The sequence below is a fragment of the Hylobates moloch genome, unplaced genomic scaffold (assembly GCF_009828535.3).
Source record: "Hylobates moloch isolate HMO894 unplaced genomic scaffold, HMol_V3 SCAFFOLD_19, whole genome shotgun sequence".
NCBI classification, from domain to species: domain Eukaryota; kingdom Metazoa; phylum Chordata; class Mammalia; order Primates; family Hylobatidae; genus Hylobates; species Hylobates moloch.
Genome location: NW_026652294.1, coordinates 7,137,280 through 7,157,353, shown reverse-complemented (window position 1 = coordinate 7,157,353; position 20,074 = coordinate 7,137,280). Strand labels below are relative to the sequence as shown.

At 50.2% G+C, this 20,074-nt stretch overlaps 2 protein-coding genes and 1 pseudogene across 3 annotated transcripts in view; 1 reads left to right on the top strand and 2 right to left on the bottom strand.

The window, feature by feature from the left end:
• CRYBB2 (crystallin beta B2) overlaps positions 1–20,074 on the bottom strand; it is a 679,427-nt gene that overhangs the window by 23,976 nt on the left and 635,377 nt on the right. The window lies entirely within an intron of this gene.
• LOC116459245 (PHD finger protein 10-like) lies at positions 2,614–6,583 on the top strand (annotated as a pseudogene).
• LOC116459244 (aspartate-rich protein 1-like) overlaps positions 13,405–20,074 on the bottom strand; it is a 28,304-nt gene continuing 21,634 nt past the window's right edge. The window contains exons 9-12 of one of the 2 annotated variants that reach the window (XM_032139569.2): positions 19,130–19,206; positions 18,313–18,334; positions 17,969–18,010; positions 13,405–13,721 (exon numbers count right to left, since the gene is read on the bottom strand). In XM_032139569.2, the coding sequence (XP_031995460.1) occupies positions 13,717–13,721; positions 17,969–18,010; positions 18,313–18,334; positions 19,130–19,206 (146 nt within the window). In that variant the 3' untranslated portion in view covers positions 13,405–13,716. The remainder of the gene's footprint in view (positions 13,722–17,968; positions 18,011–18,312; positions 18,335–19,129; positions 19,207–20,074) is intronic. The other variant, XM_032139570.2, reaches the window with a different exon arrangement.

Here is a 20,074-nt window from a genome sequence, read left to right as displayed (position 1 = left end):
AGAGAGAAGAGGTGTTAGATGTAATCAGACTCTCAGAAAAGGGAGAAAGGAGATGAAGGGAAACGGAGAAATGACTAGAACCCACTGTGGAAGACTCTGTGTGCAGCAAAAATGATGTAATGGGATAATGAAGGGACAGTTTCTATCTCCTACAGAGCAGGAGTGCCCTGAGAGCTCCGGTGAGAGGACAGGCTGTGGGTTCCTGGGATTTCAGACATTTGGAGCGGGAATGCAGGGATGTCAGATGATGTGTTTTCCAGTCCCCTGGCCAGCAATGATGCTTCTCAGTTATTAACGTCCCCCATGGAGAGTCCTAGGGTCTTCCTGTCTGAGTCAACTTGTCCTCTCAGTTCCTCCTCCCTAGATCTCTTTAGAATTATTTCCTGGGTTAGGGTTTCCTGAGAGTGGAGGAGAAGGAACTATGGATGCCCCCTTCCTCCTTCACCATGGTTGGAAGTCTGGCCAAGGCCACTTCATTAAGGGACAGGGGACCTTTCCTATCTCCTCAAGGGCAGCCTTCTGAGTTGGTCTGACCCCCAGATTTAACCAGAACACCCTAGAACTTTCCACATCATCTGCACATGGAAAATGTGTGTCTGTTCATTGATTTATGCAGCCACCTAGAAAGATTAGCTATAAACAATGTGTTTATTTAATTTTAGGATATATTTTCAGAGGCAACTAGGTAGAAAGGTGAACTTTTCCATCACTTAGACCTCAAGTCAGCAGCTCATGCAGCAGTGATTGCTCGGGTGACTCTGAGTGACCTGTTCTACCTCTAGAACCGACGTTCTGGTTAGGCTAAATGGAGGAAATAAAAATTCTCCAACCATTTAATTAAGACTCACTGGGAGGCCGGGCACGGTGGCTCACGTCTGTAATCCCAGCACTTTGGAAGGCCGAGGTGGGTGGATCACGAGGTCAGGAGATCAAGACCATCCTGGCTAAGACGGTGAAACCCCGTCTGTACTGAAAATACAAAAAATTAGCCAGGCGTGGTGGCGGGTGCCTGTAGTCCCAGCTACTCAGGAGGCTGAGGCAGGAGAATGGTGTGAACCCAGGAGGCGGAGCTTGCAGTGAGCAGAGATCATGCCACTGGACTCCAGCCTGGATGACAGAGTGAGACTCTGTCTCAAAAAAAAAAAAAAAAAAAAAGAGATTCACTAGGAAACAGTACCCTGGGTGCTTAGAGCTGCACTCTTCACACAGAAGACCCAGTAAGGGTTAGGGAACCTTCTCAGGGGATGAACACACACAAATTTTCACCACAGCAACCAAGAGCTTATATTGGGAATCTGATTCCAGCCTCTAGGGAAGCTGGAAAATCCAAAACCAATCTCATTCAACTATTTCATCTGCTCATAGGAGGAGCCCCAGTTCTTATAAAACTGCCAGCCCTTCCTTCTCTCCCTCTCCTCGCCCTCCACACACAGGACAGGGCCGGGCACACACAGGAAGGACACTGAGGACCTGGGTGGTGGAGACACTGGCTTTCCTCTCTCCTCACCCATGGTGGGCTCTGCTTATCCTCATCTTTTCTTCCCCAGTTAGGTTCCCTGGGAGCCTGCGAGTTGTCTGGGGACCTCATCATTTGCACAAATGCCTGACTCTGCTCACCTCTTTCAAAGGGGCTCCTCCTTCTGAGCCTGCAATGTCTGTGTGATTGGGAGGTGTCACCTCCAGGCCCTGAAACCACAGTGGCCCAGGTCTGAGGTTCCTCTAGGAGCTTTGGAGATGAGCGAAGCCTCTGCTTTAACAGGAATAGATCCTGTTTATCAAAGCATGTAAAGGCCAGACATTCCTTTCTATGTCAGGGGTCCTGAATAGTTGTTTCAGAGTGGATGAATGACTGTCACATCCTCAGTGGCCCTGCCACTCTGACACGAGTAGTCACTTGTCATACATCTTGTTCACTTGGACTTCAACAATGATGTAATTTGATTTAAAAAATCATTGTATTCATGATTTGAAATGGAAATAACAGAAAGTACAGTTACTATCATTTCAACCACTAATTAAGCAAGTACAGAAGAAACCTATGACATTTGAGAAGAATCTTCTGCGTACAGTGGCACCTTCCTCCTGATTTTAATGTGAACCACCACCTGCTGTTTGAAGACTATCTCTCATTAAACTGAACAAGAGGTCAGCGGCAAGGTTTCACACCCAGGACATGCCTGTTCTACCTTCGCAGCCTTCATGAAATATTCAGCAAGAAAACAAAACAAAACAAAAAATCTTCATAATTACTTGGCATAAGTCGCACAAGGAAATTCAACAAAAACAATCAGTATGTGAACCTGCGATGGGAAACACGCCCTTCCACGAGTTTCTTCTCGAGCATGAAAACCCAGTTCTTCAACAGAGTAGGCACTGGCAAACTAAGTCATCTGAGATTCCCTGCTCAGGTGCCCACCTCTTCTGGGGTTTGAGAAGAGGAAGGCATCTAAGAGGTGTGGGGAAAACATTGGCACTCTCGGGGCTCCAAATAAGCAGCAACACACACATTGACTCCCTAAGGACTAACTTAAGTCCATTTGAGGGCCTCCTACTTAAGGTTCTAAGGTCGAAGCAATTTTATAATTCTACAACCCTAGTTTTTTGTTGTTCCTATTTGAAGTACATTCAAAAAAAAAACCAATAAGATGGGGACAGGGCTGGGGCATATAAAACAGATCCCTAAAGAGATGACAGACCTTGTCCTTTTATCCGCGTCCAGTTACCAATAAGTATACAGTACCCTTCTCCCCTCAATTAGGCTGTGTAGTTGTCTTTTCCACTGTTGTTCAGTAAGTTCCAACGATTCTACCTTGGAATTCTACCTTGGCAGGCGGGCAGGTCACAACCCTGGGAGGAGGGGGTGGTGTGGGGCGGTCCCGGTGGCCACCAGGAGGAGGCGGAGGCGATGGCAGCAGGGCCTAGGGCTGCGCTGTCCCCGCCACATGCCTGCGACAGCGACCCAGCCACCTCCGGAGCACAGTCCCCGAAGGATGATAATGAAGATAATTCAAATGATGGGACCCAGCCATCCAAAAGGAGGCAAATGGGCTCAGGAGGTAGTTGTAGTAGTTGTGAAACTTCAAGTCAAGATCTTGGCTTTAGCTACTATCCAGCAGAAAATCTGATAGAGTACAAATGGCCACCTGATGAAATAGGAGAATACTATATGCTTCAATAACAAGTCAGTGAATATTTGGGTGTGACCTCCTTTAAAAGGAAATATCCAGATTTAGAGTGACAAGACTTGTCTCACAAGGAGAAACCCTACCTGAGAGAGCTAAATGTCATTACTGAAACTCAGTGCACGCTAGGTTTAACAGCATTGCGCAGTGATGAAGTGACTGATTTAATGATAAAAGAATATCCAGCCAAACATGCTGATTATTCTGTTATTCTACAAGAAAATGAATGTCAGCGAATTACAGACCATTATAAAGAGTATTCCCAAATGCAACAACAGAATACTCAGAAAGTTGAAGCCAGTGAAGTGCCTGAGGATATTAAGAAAGCTGCCAAAAAAGCAGCTGAATTTAACAGCAACTTAAACTGGGAAACTAATGCTAAATGACAAGTTAATGGGTGCAGCAAACCAACATGGCACATGGATACATATGTAACAAACCTGCACATTGTGCACATGTACCCTAAAACCTAAAGTATAATAATAATAATAATAAAAAACTGGGACCGCATGGAAGAAAGAAGAGCTTATTTTGACTTGCAGACACGTTATCCAGGTGCCTCAAGGGAATTACAAAGTTTTGCCAACAGAGCGAACAATGGTTAGTTCTTACCCAATGGGTCTCATCCCCCAACAGTTCGACAGTTCGAGGAATATTATAAAAGGTACTCACCAGATGAGTTGTGGTATCTGCCATGAAACACAGCCCTGTACGAGCCCCCTCTGGATCCTGAGCTCCCTGCTGTAGACAGTGACGGTGATTCAGATGATGGCGAAGATGGTCGAGGTGACGAAAAACGGAAAAATAAAGGCACTTTGGACAGCTCCTCTGGCAATGTATCTGAAGGGGAAAGCCCTCCTGACAGCCAGGGGGACTCTTTCCAGGAAAGACAGAAATCAAAAGACAAGAAGACAGACTGTTATCACCCTCCTGTACAGATGAGGAAACTGAGGCCCATTGAAGGGAATCAAATTTCCCAAGGTCAAGGGTTGCTGAGGGCTGAGCTTGGGCGGGACCCCTTTTCTGTCTGACCCTGGGGTTGGGGCTCCCACAGCAGAGGCTCCACTTGGAAGAACACGCTGTGGGCTCCTGCAGGCCTTTGCCAGCTGCCCTCCCTCCTCCTAGCCGTTCAGGGCAGGGATGGCCATCGGGCTGTGTAGCCCTGACTCGGCCTTACTCTGCTCTGAGGCCTCTTTTCTGCATCCCTGAAATGGGGTCAGAGCTGGGGAATGGTAAAGGGAGGTCATCCCACCTGAGCACATCTGGTGCCCGGCAGAGGGCAGTGCTCCATACAGGCGCCCTCCATACAAGTGTGTTCCGTACAGGTGTGCTCCGTACAGGTGTGCTCCGATGTGAGCTTGGGCAGGCCCCTTCCTCTCCTGATCTCGGTTTCCCCATTTGTCAGATGGGAGGCCCTGGGCTGAAAGTCAGGGCACCCCTGAGCTGCCTCTGCCTGACTCTTTGGGATTTAACTGCTCTGGGCCTGTTATCCTACCTGTGAAATGGGACCATGATCCTGGCTGTGGGCCCCACAGAATCCCTGAGTGGCTCAGCCAGACAACACGTGTCCTGTATTTTATAAATGTACAGGGACAATAAGGCCACTCAATAGCGTCTCAACACAGGATGCAGCTGCCTTTAGGAGTTGCAGATCTGGCCAGATCTGAGGCATTCAGGGCCTTTATTCTTGGCCTTGCTCCCTCTGAGCCCTGTTCCTGCCCCTCTGCAGGGCTCTGGGGCTTAGGACATGTCAGCCTGCTGGCCCAGCCCAGCGTGCGTGTTCACAGCCCTGGTCTACCATCCACCCCAGAGAACTCCTGTGCACCCTGCAGCGCCCTGCCCTGGACCTGCCTCCCTGCATCCTCGGCTCATTTAGTCTTGTTTACCAGGTGGCCACTGCCTGTGTCCCATTCAGGGCCCAGACCCCCTCTCTCCCTTGTCCCCTGCCCCATGAAGCCCTGGCCCAGTGCAGAGCCCAGCCATGCGGCAGAATGGAAGGAATTTCTGGGTGATGAGCAGGGTGGCGGAGCAGGTGGCATGGCAGACAGGTTCTAGGGTCTCTGAGATGATCCTTCAGGATGGTTCCATGGGGGCCCATGTGTACCTGCCATATCCCTGTTGAGAGAAGAGGCGCTAAGGTCACTCCTGTGCCTTTGCTCACACCCATCTTCCAGCATGCCTTTCCTCCCTCTGCCCTCCAGCCCTGGTTCAAGTTCCCAGGCCTGTCTGAGGTTGCCACTGCCCCCAGGCCACCTTTGCTGACATGGAATCCCCAGTATCCCCTGCCCCTCGTTTTATTCACAGAGGGTCTCATCTGCAGCCTGAGCTCTGGACTGGGCAGGGACAAGTACTCCCAGGGGACCCAGTGCCACAGCCCCCTTCTCCCATGGTGCATGAGCAGGCAAACTTCAGGTCTCACCTGGGGCTGGGCTAGGCCGATCCTGCCTTGCCCGGGACATCAGGAGCTGAGGGTCTATATAGGTCAGGCCCCAGGAGGCCTCAGGGGGCTTGTGGAAGGATGGGGGTGTGTGTGCATGGACAGATATATGGCTGCACAGACTGATGGAAAAACAGATGAGTAATTGTCCAGTCTTAAGTCCTGTCCATGGAGGAGGGACCCAGGAAGGCCTCTTGGGGGCAGCTGTGCTTCCAGGTTCCTTGTTACTACCCAAGACCTTAGGGTCCCAGGGCAGCAATTGAAAGGGTCCTCATTTCCCTTCCCCTCCCTGTAACTGGCCCAGCCCCCGCTGAAATGTCCAGGGTCTGGAGGCAGCAGGGGAGGGGGTGTGACCTGCAGGGACCCACTTCTAGCTTCGGCCAATCCTGCCCACCCTGGGTCCCTCTGAGTTCTGAGTGTCTGGCTGTGCCCTGCAGTTCGCACAGCACCCAGCATTTTGAACAGTTCGTGCGGAGCCCTGAGGAGGGGGCAGGGCCTGCAGGAACAGAAGCTTCTGAAGCAGAAGATGCCGCTTCTTACCCTTGACTGACTATGATCTTGAGACCCTGTCTAGCTCAGGTCTGGGCACGGGGCTTGGGCACCTCAGTGCCAGGACACAGTCCCATTTTCCAGCTGGGCTGGTGGAAGCTTCATTAATGAAACTCTCCTATACCCCTATGTCCCCACCCCCAGCAGCCTCCCCTTTAAAAACCATTTGGCAATTTCTAATAAACATGTGTTTATGCATATCAAGCAAACCCTACTCCTAGGTTTTTATCTAAATGGAATGAAAACTTATGTTCAAACAAAAATTTGTATGCAAATATTTATACTGGTTTTATTCACCATTGGCAAGAAGCAGAAACATCTGGTTTGACCCACCACACACACACACACACACACACACACACACACACACGTGGAAACAACCCAATTGTCATTCAACCAGTGAATGGCTAAACACATTGTGATACCTTCATAAATGGAATCAGGCTCAGCAATAGTAGGGAACAAACTATTGATCGATCAATAGGGCAACTGGGATGAAACGCAACATTGTTACACTGAACTCAGGAAGCCAGGCTGAGAAGGTTACATACTTAGACTCCTCCTCAGCATTAAAAAGGAAAAAACTATGTTGCAACCGAGCCACCTGGAGGAACACCCAGAAAACTATGCTGAGTGGGAGAAAGCCAGTCCCAGAGGTCACATGCTGTATGATTCCATGTGCAGAACATTCTTGAAATAACAAAATTATACAAGTAGAGACCAAATCAGTAGTTGCCAGGGGCTAAGGAGGGGTTTGGGACAGTGGCAAGTGAGTGTTCCTGTGAAAGGGCAACATGAGGGATGTTTGGGAGGGAAGCGTTCCCTTTCTTGCTGTATCAATGTCAGTATCCTGGCTGTGATCTGTTACCGTAGCTGCAAGGTGCTACGCTTGAGGGAACTGGCCTGAGTACCTGGGATCCCTCTGTATTATTCCTCACAACTGCATGAGAAGTTAAAATTATCTCAAAATAAAAAGCTCAATTTAAAAAACAGTCACATCCTTAACGTTTGCATTTCTATGATACTCTGTAAAAAGCAAAAGTATAGGGTCAGAAAGAGATCAGTGGTTGCCATGGTTGGTGTACAGAAAGGGTTTGACTATAAAAGGAACATAAGGGCTGACAGCAGTGGCTCACCCCTGTAATCCCAGCACTGTGGGAGGCTGAGGCAGGTGGGTCACTTGGGGCCAGGAATTTGAGACCAGCCTTGCCAACATGGCGAAACCCTGTCTCTACTAAAAATACAAAAATTACCCGGGTGTGGTGACACACACTTGTAATTCTAGCTACTCGAGAGGCTGAAGCAAGAGAATCGCTTGAACCCAGGAGGCAGAGGTTGCAGTGAGCCGAGATGCACCTCTGCACACCAGCCCTGTGAGCCACCTGGAGCTTCTCGAGGCTGTATGCCTGGGATTCCCCCACCAGGTGTCCTGCACCTGTCACTCATCCTCTGTGGAGACCCCTCAGGCTTTCCCTGTCCCAGTCCCTGTCCTGCAAGCATCACACTGCATGTGGCTGACAGAGTGAGACTGTGTCTCTAAAAAAGGGGTGCTTAGAGAAATTTGGGGGTGGTCATGGAAATATTCTGTATTTCAATTGTGATAGTTACATGACTCAATTCTTTTTTTAAAATTATACTAGGTTTTATTAGCTACACCAAAAAGCATAAACTTTACTGTAAATTAAAATAGAAATGTTTCAAATGTTTAAATGTTTTAAAATGTTTATTATGTCATTTAAGTTGTCAAAAACATATTTATCTTAAATGTTTAATGTTTCCTACCATGGATGTAACAGTTTATTTTACCTCCCCCTACTGTTTGACATTTAGGCTGTTTCCACTTTTCCCTCCATGAACACATTTACTTTTTTTTTTTTTTGAGACAGTCTCACTCTGTCGCCCAGGCTGGAGTGCAGTGGCACAATCTTGGCTCACTGCAACCTCCGCCTCCCAGGTTCAAGCGATTCTCCTACCTCAGCCTCCCACACATTAAGAATTTTTAGCTGAAGTTTTATCTCCCCAAAACAAATTTCTAGAAGTGGAATGACTTGATTAAAAGGAATGTACATTTTTATGATGTTTCATACATGTTTCTGAAATCAGTCTCCCTCGGGCAGCCCCCGAGAATGCCCACTACTCCCCATCAGCCTCTGGTGCCCCCGATTCAGCTTCACCCTCCCATTTCACAGCAATCTGGGCCCCTGGGTGGCTTAAACCTGTGCCTCCTCCAGGCTCCTCACCTCCCCTGGACCTGGCTACCCCCACTCTCCACCCTGGGCCTCCCTCCTCTAATCTGGTCTACACCAGCCTCTCACCAGAAGCACACAAATCTGATGATCAGTCTCCTACCCAAATCCCTCCAAAGACTCCTCCTGGATCTGAGGATAAAGGCAGGCCACAAGGACCCTGTGGTCTGTCAGCCTCTCCCTCCGTGTCCCCCAGGAGCTCCCCACCACAGCCCTTGGTCTCCTCTCCACTGGCACTGCTGCCTTTGAGGGGCGACCATCACCAGCCAGTGCTGCTTGATCTGTGAGACCGGCATTGGCATCCCCCATTGCAGAGGGGGGACCCCCTCCCCCTGTCTTGCTCCAAAAATGGGCCATGATCTGTCCTCCTGACTGCACAGTCCCCTTCCATTTGGCCCACCCTCCCTGTGTCCCCCAGCCTGGCCCCCAGGAAGCCTTTATGAGCAAGTCAATGAGTGGATGGCCTTGGGGGAGACCAAGCCAAACCTTTGCTGCCTTCTTGGGACGCTTTGCAGACCACCAGTTCCCTTGGGCATTTTGTTTAAAATACAGGATGTGCTGACACGATCAGTGTTCTCTTAATCATTCATCGAAAAAGCCCAAGGTTGTCCTTGCTCCTCCCTCTCCTGTTCCCCTTCTCCTGAATCTGTCCTCTTATCAGTCAAACTGCCTGGGTCACCACAACACCCTCCCTGGGGTGTCTCTAGTTCTGGATTCGCACCCCTGCCCACCCATCCAAGTCTGGTCTCATCGATTCCCTGCAAACAGCCTCCAAGATTCCCCAGATGAGTCTGTCCTCCAGGGATGAGTTCTCTGGGTCTGGGCCTGGCACCTGTCTAGCCTGCTGTCAGACCACCTTGGCCCCAAGACTCAGTTGCTCCAGCCCTGTGGGCCACCTGGAGCTTCTCGAGGCTGTATGCCTGGGAGTCCCCTGCCAGGCATCCTGCACCTGTCACTCATCCTCTGTGGAGACCCCTCGGGCTTTCCCTGTCCCAGTCTCTGTCCTGTAAGCATCACACTGCATGTGGCTGTCACCTCACATGACCCCCTCCTTTTGTGGACTTGAGTTGGGGTAAGTCTGGTTCCTCCAGGACCTCAGCCCTGGCACAAAGGCTAACCCTGATGGGGACTCCTTGCCTAGAAGTCCCTGCAGGACACTGAGACCCCGGTCCCAGCCTGGCACCCACTAGCTTTAACCCTCCCCTGACAGAGGGACTGCTGGACAGCTGTTGTTGCACCGGGTCAGCTTTCCTCATGGAAGCCCTCACCACAGCCACTGCAGGGGTGGGCATCAGGCTGCAAGGCCCTCACCAATCAGGAACCTCACTTTGCAGAAGGGGAAACTGAGGCTGCAGAGGTGCACGTCAGCTCCATCAGCTCAGGGGACAGCGACAGGGAAGAGCTGGAGTTGAACTAAAGCCCTATGACTTTCTCAATCACTAGTGCTGCTAAGCTGACACTATATTATCTGGTTCCTTTCAGAGTTGATATTTGGAATAAAGTACATGGTCTTTCCTTTATTTCTGTGAAATTACATCTTGATCTAGTTGTCCCAATTCATTGCATTTGGTGCAATTGTCCAAGGTACTCATGAACTCTGCCAGTTCTGTGATATGAGCTGAGTGACTCGGGCAGGTCACCTCACTCTCTGGCCTCTACCCCTATTTGTACAATGGGGATCACAGCAGGACCTGCCTATGAGGCCACCGAGATGGAGGTTCTGTCCCTGAAATGATTATCACCTGGGGTATAAAGTTCACCAGTGATGAACAGGCCATTGTGACCCAGAAGGTTGTAAATGAACCCAGATGTTCAGTGCTTTGTCTGGGGACCTCCCACCACACACAGAGGGCAAGGACTGGGATCACACAGGGAGAGGGGCTGCACCATGTCCCCCCAATAGGCCCTCCCCAGGGCCTTTCCCTCAGAGGCACCTGCACCATGTGGGCTTGGGTTTCCTAGGGGTCAGTCCTAGGAAGTGACCCTGGCTGAGGAATAGTGACCCACAGACCCCAGGGAAGGCCCCCACAACACCAGCTGGAGCCCAGCACCTGGTGCTCGGGGAGGTGGCCCCTGCCCAGTGGGGGAAAGGGCGTGGAGGCGGCACATACGTAGTGGGAGGAGGAGGGGGAGAGGGAGAAAGGAGGAGCCTGGGTGCCCTGTGGGGACAGTGGCCGCCATCCTTTGTGGACATCCTGCCCCTGCCTCCATTCCTGCCCTACCCAGAGGACTGGGGGGAAGCCAGTGAGATGCTGGCCTTGGTGCCAAATTTAAGAGGGGCCAGAAATCTCAGGAATCAAGATAAATAATATTTTAACATGATATTTAAAAATAAAAATTAGGCCGGGCACGGGCTAATTACAGGCTCATGCCTGTAATCCCAGCACTTTGGGAGGCCGGGGCGGGTGGATCACTTCAGGTCAGGAGTTCAAGATCAGCCTGGCCAACATGGCGAAATGCCATCTTTACAAGTAAAAAAATTAGCTAGGCATTGTGGTGTGCACCTATAATCCCAGCTACTTGGGAGGCTGAGGTAGGACAATCACTTGAACCTGGGAGGCGGAGGTTACAGTGAGCTGAGTTCATGCCACTGCACTCCAGCCTGGGTGACAGAGACCCCACCTCAAAAAACAAAAAAAAAAAAAAAGAAAAAGAAAAAAAGAATTTAATTCAAACAAGTTCATGATGGACAAAATAGTAACTCTTCAGTGAAAGGTAGTGTCTGCCCAGGCCCCTCTAGGGGTTGATGTTCCTCCTCACCCCTCTGGCTTGTCTCCTCCACATTCCATAAAATATCTCACCCCTTACCTGCCCCACAGGCTCTCGGGGCTGGACCGACCACTTCCCTCCAAGGCTTCCAGCTCCAGCTGGGAGGAGCCAGGTGGGGCCTGTTTATGGGGGAGCCTTGCCTCATTGTACTTCTGCCAGTACCTGCAACCCCATTGTGTCATGTGGAGCCCCCCTTCCCACAGAGCCCCAGGTCCCTTCAAGACCCCTTGGCCAGAGCCTATGGCTTCCCATTGGCTTTAGTTGGGGCACAGTTCTTTTTGGTGTGTGAGACACTGGCCTACACTCCAGGTCTTCCATCTCAGAGTCCAATCCAAGTTCAAGGGCTGGTCTGACCAGATGTGAGTCTCCAACTCCTTAGAAATATTTGGGGTGGGAAGGGGGAGCTTTCTTGGCTCCCCTACTCTGGGGCAGTGGTAGGGAAGAGCGGAGGGTCTCCTGGTGTGCCTGCGCCCCGCAGCAGTGAGCTGCCCGATCTCCCAGGGTTAGCTGCTGCCTCTCAGGCCACTGTGCCCTGCTATGGCAGACGCCCCCCGAGATGCCTGCGACCAAAGGCTGGCCCTCCCTGGGTCCTCTGCGCCTGCCCTCTCATTCAGCCCCTGACATGGCTGTCACCCACAGCCTCCTGCTGGCTTCTCAGGCCCCTGGCCAGGCAGCTTCGTGGGGTGATGGGGAACTTGCAAGTTCTCTTTTCAAACCCACCCAGTTGCTCTGCAAAATCCTTCCTGAGCCCTTCAGGCCAACCAGCATGGGAGGCAGTGTGGCCGGTCCACCCTCAGTGCCCTTCCCTGTCGTGCAGGGGCCCACGGTGTCATCAGCAAGGGTCTGCTCCACTCACTGGTGTGGAAGCTGCAGAGGGAGGAGCAGCTCCGGGAACTCATCCTGGACCCGCTGGCCCCTGCCTGCAGGAGGATGCAGGAGAGAGTCTGGCACCTCCACCCCATGAGGAAGGCAAGAATAGGAGAAGCACTGGTGATGATCCTGACACACGGTGGTCACTGGGTGGCTCCTGTGCGCCAGGCATTGTCGCCAAACCTCACATTTAGACAACCCTCCAGGGAGGTGATGTCTGCCTTCACAGGTGAGGAAACGGAGGCACAGTGTCTTGTCTCTCACCCCGGGTCACATAGGATCACAGCCTACATCCTGGCCTCAAAACTGCGGGAGCACAAAGACTCGGAGCTTGTGGTGGTTGGGGGCTGTTCCCACGCTGGGCCCCTCATTGTGAGGATGGGCCGGTCACTGATCCCCAGAGTCCCTGCCTTGGCTGTGGCCATGTGCCCTTGCTTGGGGGGTCCTCTTGCCTTCCCTAAATCCTGGCTTCTCTTTCTTCTGAGAGTCTCATTAGAGGCCCGGGTGAGTACTTCTCCAAGTGTGGCCCCTGAACCAGACTCTGGGTGTTCTGTGGAAATGCATGTTCCCAGGCCCCATCCCAGCCCCATGATTCTTAGATTTGCACAGAGGTCCCTTTCTGTGGGACCAGGAGAGTGGCTTTCCAGGAGAGAGCTTTCTCTCTGAAACTGCGGCCTCCCCAGCCTCCCCGCATCCTCCTGGGTCCACTGTGACCACCATGGTTGCCATCACTTTCTGTGACATCCCCAAGAGGAGCTCCTGAGGACAAGGCTTTGCTCTGTTTGCTGCTCCAGACTGAAACATCACAGCAGGGGAGCTTTGGCCCCAAGTTGAGAATTACCTGGCCCAAAAGAGTGCTGAGGTGGGGAAACCCAGCTCTTGGCTGTCTCGCTGCACGAATGAATCAGGGAATCCCTTCAGCAGGGGGACAGGGCGGCACCTCCCCTTGAGACTCTGCAGGCACGATGGTCAAAAAGAGGGCTAGGGGGCGAGGGGGTGAGAAGAGGCCCCCGCAGGCTGTTAGAAATTCCCTGTGTTGGTGGCCTGCTGAGAAGTACGTGGCCCTGGATGCATAAGTCATCAGCCTGCTCCTGAAGCTCCCACACTCACCCATGGGCAGGGTATGCCTGAAGGCCACCAAGGCCCTCACCATGCTGCCAGATGCCCCTGAGGGCTGCAAGGTCCTGCAGGCCCACGTGCACAACTTCCGTGCCCTGGAGGAGGATTCTGACAGCAAGACTTACCAGGGCGAGGCCTTACAGCAGGTGACCCAGATCGCCATCGATGTCATTGAGTGGAAACCCTGAGCCCCTCATTGGGTCAGACCTGATCAGACACCTCTGCACCTGAATAAATGCGCTCAGTCTCTTTATTTCAAGTTGGAATGGCACTTTCTGTTCGTGGAGCACGGTCACGTCTCTTCTCACTCTCCTGCCAAAGGCGAAATGCCAGGCCCAGAAGCACCGGGTCCTGGATGGTACAGGCCAAACCCAGTGCTGGGGGTGGGTGGGAGGTGGCCTTGGACTTTTGCTCTCTGCTGGAGCCAAGGGTTTTCCTCAGAATGTAGAGACGACTGAGACCTCCAGGGGCAAAGCTGGGCATCCTGCAGCACACGCTGGCCTGTCTTTTGGGCCAGCACCCTGGTCAGCTCCACAGAAGGGCTTCACTCTGGATGAAGAAGAGACAATCCCTTTTCAGTGACAGCAGGCTCCCAGCTTTGTGCTCTATGATATCATCCCACTAAGCAGCCTCCACACCAGGCTCTCCTGGGCTCCCGCCTCTGCAGTCCAGGCTGAGGAGAAATTAAAGATGTGGGAACTCATCAGCCAGGGACAGAGGTGCCTCTGTTACAAGGGGAGGGCCAGGAACACAGCCTATGTTGGGACCTAGAAGTCCTGAGCACCACACCCTTGCCTCCATTCTCCAAGGCCCATTTACCACACCATTATCAGCTTCTGGGATTTAAGAAGCTGCTGCCGGGAGAGATATGGGAGCCAGCCTGGAAGAGGCAACTGGTAATTCAACTGTAGCCCAAAGGCACAACCTGACACCCCAGACAGCTGAAGCTGGACAAGGGCAGAGGGACAGCCAGTGGCTATAAGCCCACACTATGGAGGGAGGCTGCCGTGTTGAGACCCCAGCTCTACACTGTTTGTGGAGCCTGGGGCAAGTTGATTAACTGCTCAGTGCCTCAGTTTTCCTAGCTCTAAAGTGGGGATAGTAATTGTGCCTATCATAAATGGGTATGATTTTGGCAGTGCCGGGTGCATTATGCTGAAAACAAGTGCCTTGTACATTGTGGTGACCCAGGAAGCCAGTTTACAGCCCCTCAGAGGAGACCCATCAGCAGGCATCTGAGGGAGCCTGGAGCCCTGCATCCTGCAGGTGTCTGGGGTCCTATGCCCAGGAGAAGCTGCTCCCTCACTCCACAGCAGTCTACAGAGCACCCCCCTGACCAGGGGTACAGCTGTTTGTGCAGGTGCAAGGAGGGAGCCCTGGGCCTCTCTGGGCTCTGACCTTCCCTGGCAGGACCGTAGAGGGCCCAGAACCCTGCCTTCTCCCAGCCAGGCCCTTCCCTCCCTTCCCCAAACTCACAGCCTCCTCACCACTTTCTGCCTCAGACTCGGGACTAATGTCATTATGTCCTTCATCCCTGTTTGCATCAGGGGCTGCAAGAAGCTCAGCTCACTTCCCCCTCAAGGCCCTGAATACTGCTTTTCTGACCCCATCTGCTGAAACCTTTTTTCCAAGCCCTCTGGAGGCCCTAGGGCTTCAGCCTCTCCCTGGAACATTCTTTCCTTTCTTGCTTGGACTGAAACCTAGCTCTCCCGAGACCTGCTTCCCCTCCCTGGGCGTCCCCCTATGTGGGGCTGCTTTCCTCCTTCCCTGCCCCTCATGCCCTCACTGGAGTGGGACAGGTCCTTACAAACCATCTCCTGTGCCTGTTCTGAGGAGCCCTCTGGTTCTGAATCCCTGCACAGGCTCTGTGGCCGTGGCCCTCTCCCCTCCCCAGCACCACACCACCAGATTGCTCTTGTAGGGCACGATGTGGTCTCCATGTGGCTGAGCCCAACGGCCAGTCCTCAGGCCTCATCTTTCTTTGGTCATGAGCATTTCCCCAGTGGAGCCTCACCACCTCCCCCTCCCTGAATCATTTCCAGGAAATGAGGCCACTTCTCTGCAATTTTGGTTTTTCACTAACGTGCTATTGTGCTCTTTTAGAAACTGATACACGTCACGGTATGTTTAAGCCTTTAGGGAAGTGGGAGGATACTGGGGGCTACTGTGTGAGCACCTCTATGCCATACCAAGTCAGACCAGTGAGGGAAACTGGACCGCTAAGCTGCAGGGCTACCTGCCCCTCCAGGATGCTTTTCACATCTTCCAAGATCCTCTCACTGGAGACCTTCCATGGTCCGGACTCATCTTAGGCCTCCCGTTCTCTCCATGTGCTACTGGGGTGCCTCCTGATCAGAAAATTAGCGATGCTGTCACTGAACTGACTACCCGTGGGGCAGTCTTTGGTGCATTCCAGGCTCCACCACAGTCTCTGCATCCACAGGCAACTGTGGTCCTGGCTGCTCCCTGCCGTTAGGTTTCCATTTTTACTAATTGCCTAAAGAATTTCATACAAAATTCTATTTAAAAGCAGTTTATTCCACAGTCCCACATAGAACACATCAACTATTTTAATTTTTTTCTTCTTTCCTATCACTGTCTAAAAGCACATTTTCTTTTATACAGTAAGACACAGTGTGATTGACTGTATCTAATTTTCAACCTATTCAATGGGCAATTTTTTTTTTTTTTTTTTTTTGAGATGGAGTCTTGCTCTGGGTGATTCTCTCTGTTCTCATTCCACCACATGCTCTATGGATGCATAATCCTTCACTTGCACCCATATAACCTGTCAGTAACTTTTCACTCTCTGAGCCAAGAGCTTCTCCATCCAAGTTTCAGCAAGACCAATTTCTGACCCATGGAGCAATGGGTAACACCAGCCTCACTGAGCTCACATGCCCAGCTGTGGAAGCAAATTTCATTTTATGGTAAGTCTACTCTGCCACTACAGGTGGTGTAGCATATTAGTTTATAGATTAGCCTTTGGTGTTAAAGAGATCCAGCTCTTGGTGTGTCTCGTGAGGCATTTACTTAACTGAGACTCACATTCCTCATCTGTATAATGACTATAGCAAAACTAATTCTTTCTCAAAGTGATTGTGACACTTCAAGGAGGCAACATACAGAAGTGCCCATATACTCAATTTATAGCTGTTATTAACTTCATTCTTAAGCACCTGCTTATTAACTACAGTCATATGTGGCAGAATGGCATTTTGGTCAATGACACACCACATATATGACAGTGGTCCCGTAAGACTATAACAAAGCTGAAAATTCCCTTTTGCCTAGTAAAGTCGTAACTGTTGGAATGTCGGTGCAATGCATTACTTACGTGTCTGTGATGAGGCGAGTGTCAACAAACCTACTGCGCTGCATCATTAGAGTAAAACATTTCTTTTTTGGTAAAAATTTTAAGTAATATGTTATACAAATGAAAGACTAACCACAGTGATGGAATTTTTAGAAAGAGATAAAACTAAGAGTCCACAAGGATTTGGGGAAATGGCTACTCACATATGCTGTTAGAGGAGCATGAATTGGTGTCATCATTTTGGAAAAAGTTTGGCATTATTTATGACAATGAAAGATATGCCCCCTCCTTACAGTCTGCCCCACGGAAGTGAGTGCTGGTATTATTCCAAAACCACTGACAAAAATACTCAAAGCACCATTACTTGAGATAGCCACAATTATATTAAAAATAACCCTGGCCAGGCACAGTGGCTCATGTCTATAATCCGAGCACATTGTGAGGCTGAGGCGGGCAGATCGCCTGAGGTCAGGAGTTCGTGACCAGCCTGGTCAACATGGTGAAACCCTGTCTCTACCAAAAATACAAAAAATTAGCCAAGCGTGGTGACAGGTGCCTGTAGTCCCAGTTACTCAGGAGGCTGAGGCAGGAGAATGGCGAGAACCCAGGAGGTAGAGCTTACAGTGAGCGGAGATCAGGCCACTGCACTCTAGCCTGGGTCACAGAGCGAGACTCCGTCTCAAAAACAAAGAATGAAAAAGAGAAAGTCTAGAACTTAAGGAATGAATATCAACTTAGAGAACAAAACCAAAGCCAAATTTTTGAAGACAGGAAATAGTGTGATACTAACTTTTGTGGGAAGGAACTCCTGGCTTTCCCAAAAATTAGAGAACTGGGAGAAAGAAGCCTCATCTCAGAATCTGTGACTCGGTTGGGAAGTGGAGGCTGGAAATGTGCTCAAGGTCAAACTCTCCTCCTCCCTTCAAAGGAGACTGGAGTTTTACCAGTGAGCCCAGAGTGCATATGCACTCCGCCATCCACCCTGGGAGATCCCTTTAATCCAGGAGTGCACAGTGAGGACAGAAACATGAATGTGCACTAACAAGTCCTGAAAGTTCAGAGGGTGATTCTCGATTTCCCCTTGGCACACAGCAGAAGAACTGTTTCTCTAGGTTCCAGGAAATGCCTGGGAGAGAGTTGTATCCCCCAGACTCCCTTCATCACAGATGACACCCAGTGCTTAAGCCCAAGGGGTGTTGACTAATCCAAACCAAAGGCTCTGATGTTCCACAGGCAGAAAAGAGCAAGTGCACTGCAAAGAGAATCTCTCACGAATGCGGCACCCTCATAGCCCATAGAGACAGTTCTTACCATGATGCCAAGAAACTCTGAAAACAACAAGCCAGACCTCACACATATTTCCACTTTCTTTCTGATTTCATACCACCTCCTTCAGCCCCTCCTCACAAGCAGCAGGGATAACCTGGAGGCTCCTGAGAACCTTTTCCCATTGGGTTTTTCCTGGCACGTAGTTCCCTACCTGGATGAATCTCCTCGTCACTTAGATTCTCCAGCATCAGGTCTTTAGAAACAAAAACACCAGGATAAGTCATTAGACAGAGTGACTCCCCCACTCCTCCTACTTTAGCTGAAGCTGAGTGATGGGCTAGTCTCCCACTCCACGCTGCTTCACACATGATCCCCGCATCTTTCTTCTGGGTCGACAAACCTTCCTACAGCTTCTCGGGTCAGAGTTCTATACTGGCAGAATTACTTTCACGAGAACCCCAAGCCTCTTTCCCAGCAGGAACCCAGAATCAGGTTTCTATACACTGAAGCTAGCAAGTTTTTCCCTCGGGAAGTGAGTTATTTCATGGTACATACCGCTTTCTTTCTGAGCTGTTATCTGCAATTATATAAAAGAAAACATTATGAGAATCAGATTCTGCTGTGCGCTTCACACAGATCTGTTATTCTCTGGACAATGATAAAAAACCAGAAGGCAGTATAGTGATTGGCTCAATCACTATATAAAGCCATTTGACCTATGGCTATAGGTCTTTAAATGCAAATGCATTTAAATGCAAATGCACAATGCACCTTTAAATGCAAATGCACAATGCTTAATCCAAGGAGGAAAACTGGTGTTGTGGAAAATGCCTCAGTATTCCAGTTGATAATGGATTTAAAAGCACCCTAGGGTACCACGTATCAGTTGGGAAGACACTCCTACTGAATTCCAGCCCCACAAAGAGAATAGTGTACAGCGTATATAATGTGCATTGCCAGATTTTCGTATCAAAATTAATTGCGAAGTAGGCCGGGCGCGGTGGCTCACGCTTGTAATCCCAGCACTTTGGGAGGCCGAGGTGGGCGGATCACGAGGTCAGGAGATCGAGACCATGGTGAAACCCCGTCTCTACTAAAAATACAAAAAAAAAAAATTAGCCGGGCGTGGTGGCGGGTGCCTGTAGTCCCAGCTACTCGGAGAGGCTGAGGCAGGAGAATGGCGTGAACCTGGGAGGCGGAGCTTGCAGTGAGCCGAGATCGCGCCACTGCACTCCAGCCTGGACGACAGAGCGAGACTCCATCTCAAAAAAAAAAACAAAAAAAAAACAACAAAAGAAAATAAAATTAATTGCGAAGTAAAGGAATCAGGAAAGCAACATTGCTATAGAAGACAAAAAAAGGGGGGACTTACGTGGGCATCATCTTCATCATCATCTTTGCATCCTGGTGAGCATCTTACAAACAGGACATCTTCAGACCCCATCTCTACTAAAAAAGTACAAAACAATTAGCTGGGCGTGGTGGTGGGCACCTGTAGTCCCAGCTACTTGGGAGGCTGAGGCAGGAGAATGGCATGAACCCAGAAGGCAGAGTTTGCAGTGAGCGGAGATCAAGCCACTGCACTCCAGCCTGGGCAACTGAGCGAGACTCTGTCTCAAAAAAAAAAAAAAAGAAAAAGAAAAAGAAAAAAACAGGCCATCTTCAGGACAAGCTGGAAGGACACAGAGGAAAGATCGGTGCACCAGTGGTTGGTGACTGTGAGTCACTCAGGGAGCTTTGCTGGATGTGGTGTATGGAGGTGGTTCATTAACAAGCATGGACTGAGTTGATGCGGGCTATTCCCCTGAGTGGAAGAGGGATGGCAAAGAAGGGAAGCATGAAAGACATGAGACATGGAGGCCTTGGCCTTGTGCTAGAGGCATCATGCAGCAACACAAAACAGTCAACCTCAAATGGAACTAAAACGGCACACTGAGCGTCAATGGAAGAGTGCCTTCCTCCCTCTCAAATGTTTTGAAACTCTTCTAAACAAACAGCATTTTCTTAATGTATTCAACACCGTGTCAGTACACTAGGATCTAATTATGCTGATACTACATTTAGCATCTGTTTTAAAGGATTTACTTAATTAAAAGCCTATTTTATTGGTGAAATGGACTCAATTTTACCCAAATTATTCTATTGTATTAACGACACTTTCTTTTTCAGAGATATTTTAAAAATTCAATATTAAAATGCTACAATTAAAAACAGTCATGATTTCCTCTTTGTAAGTCTTCTTCTGGAACAACTTCTACACACGCTTTTGAACCCCTGTAATCAGGGGCTTCAGCAGCTCCTGTGTCACTCTCCCTGA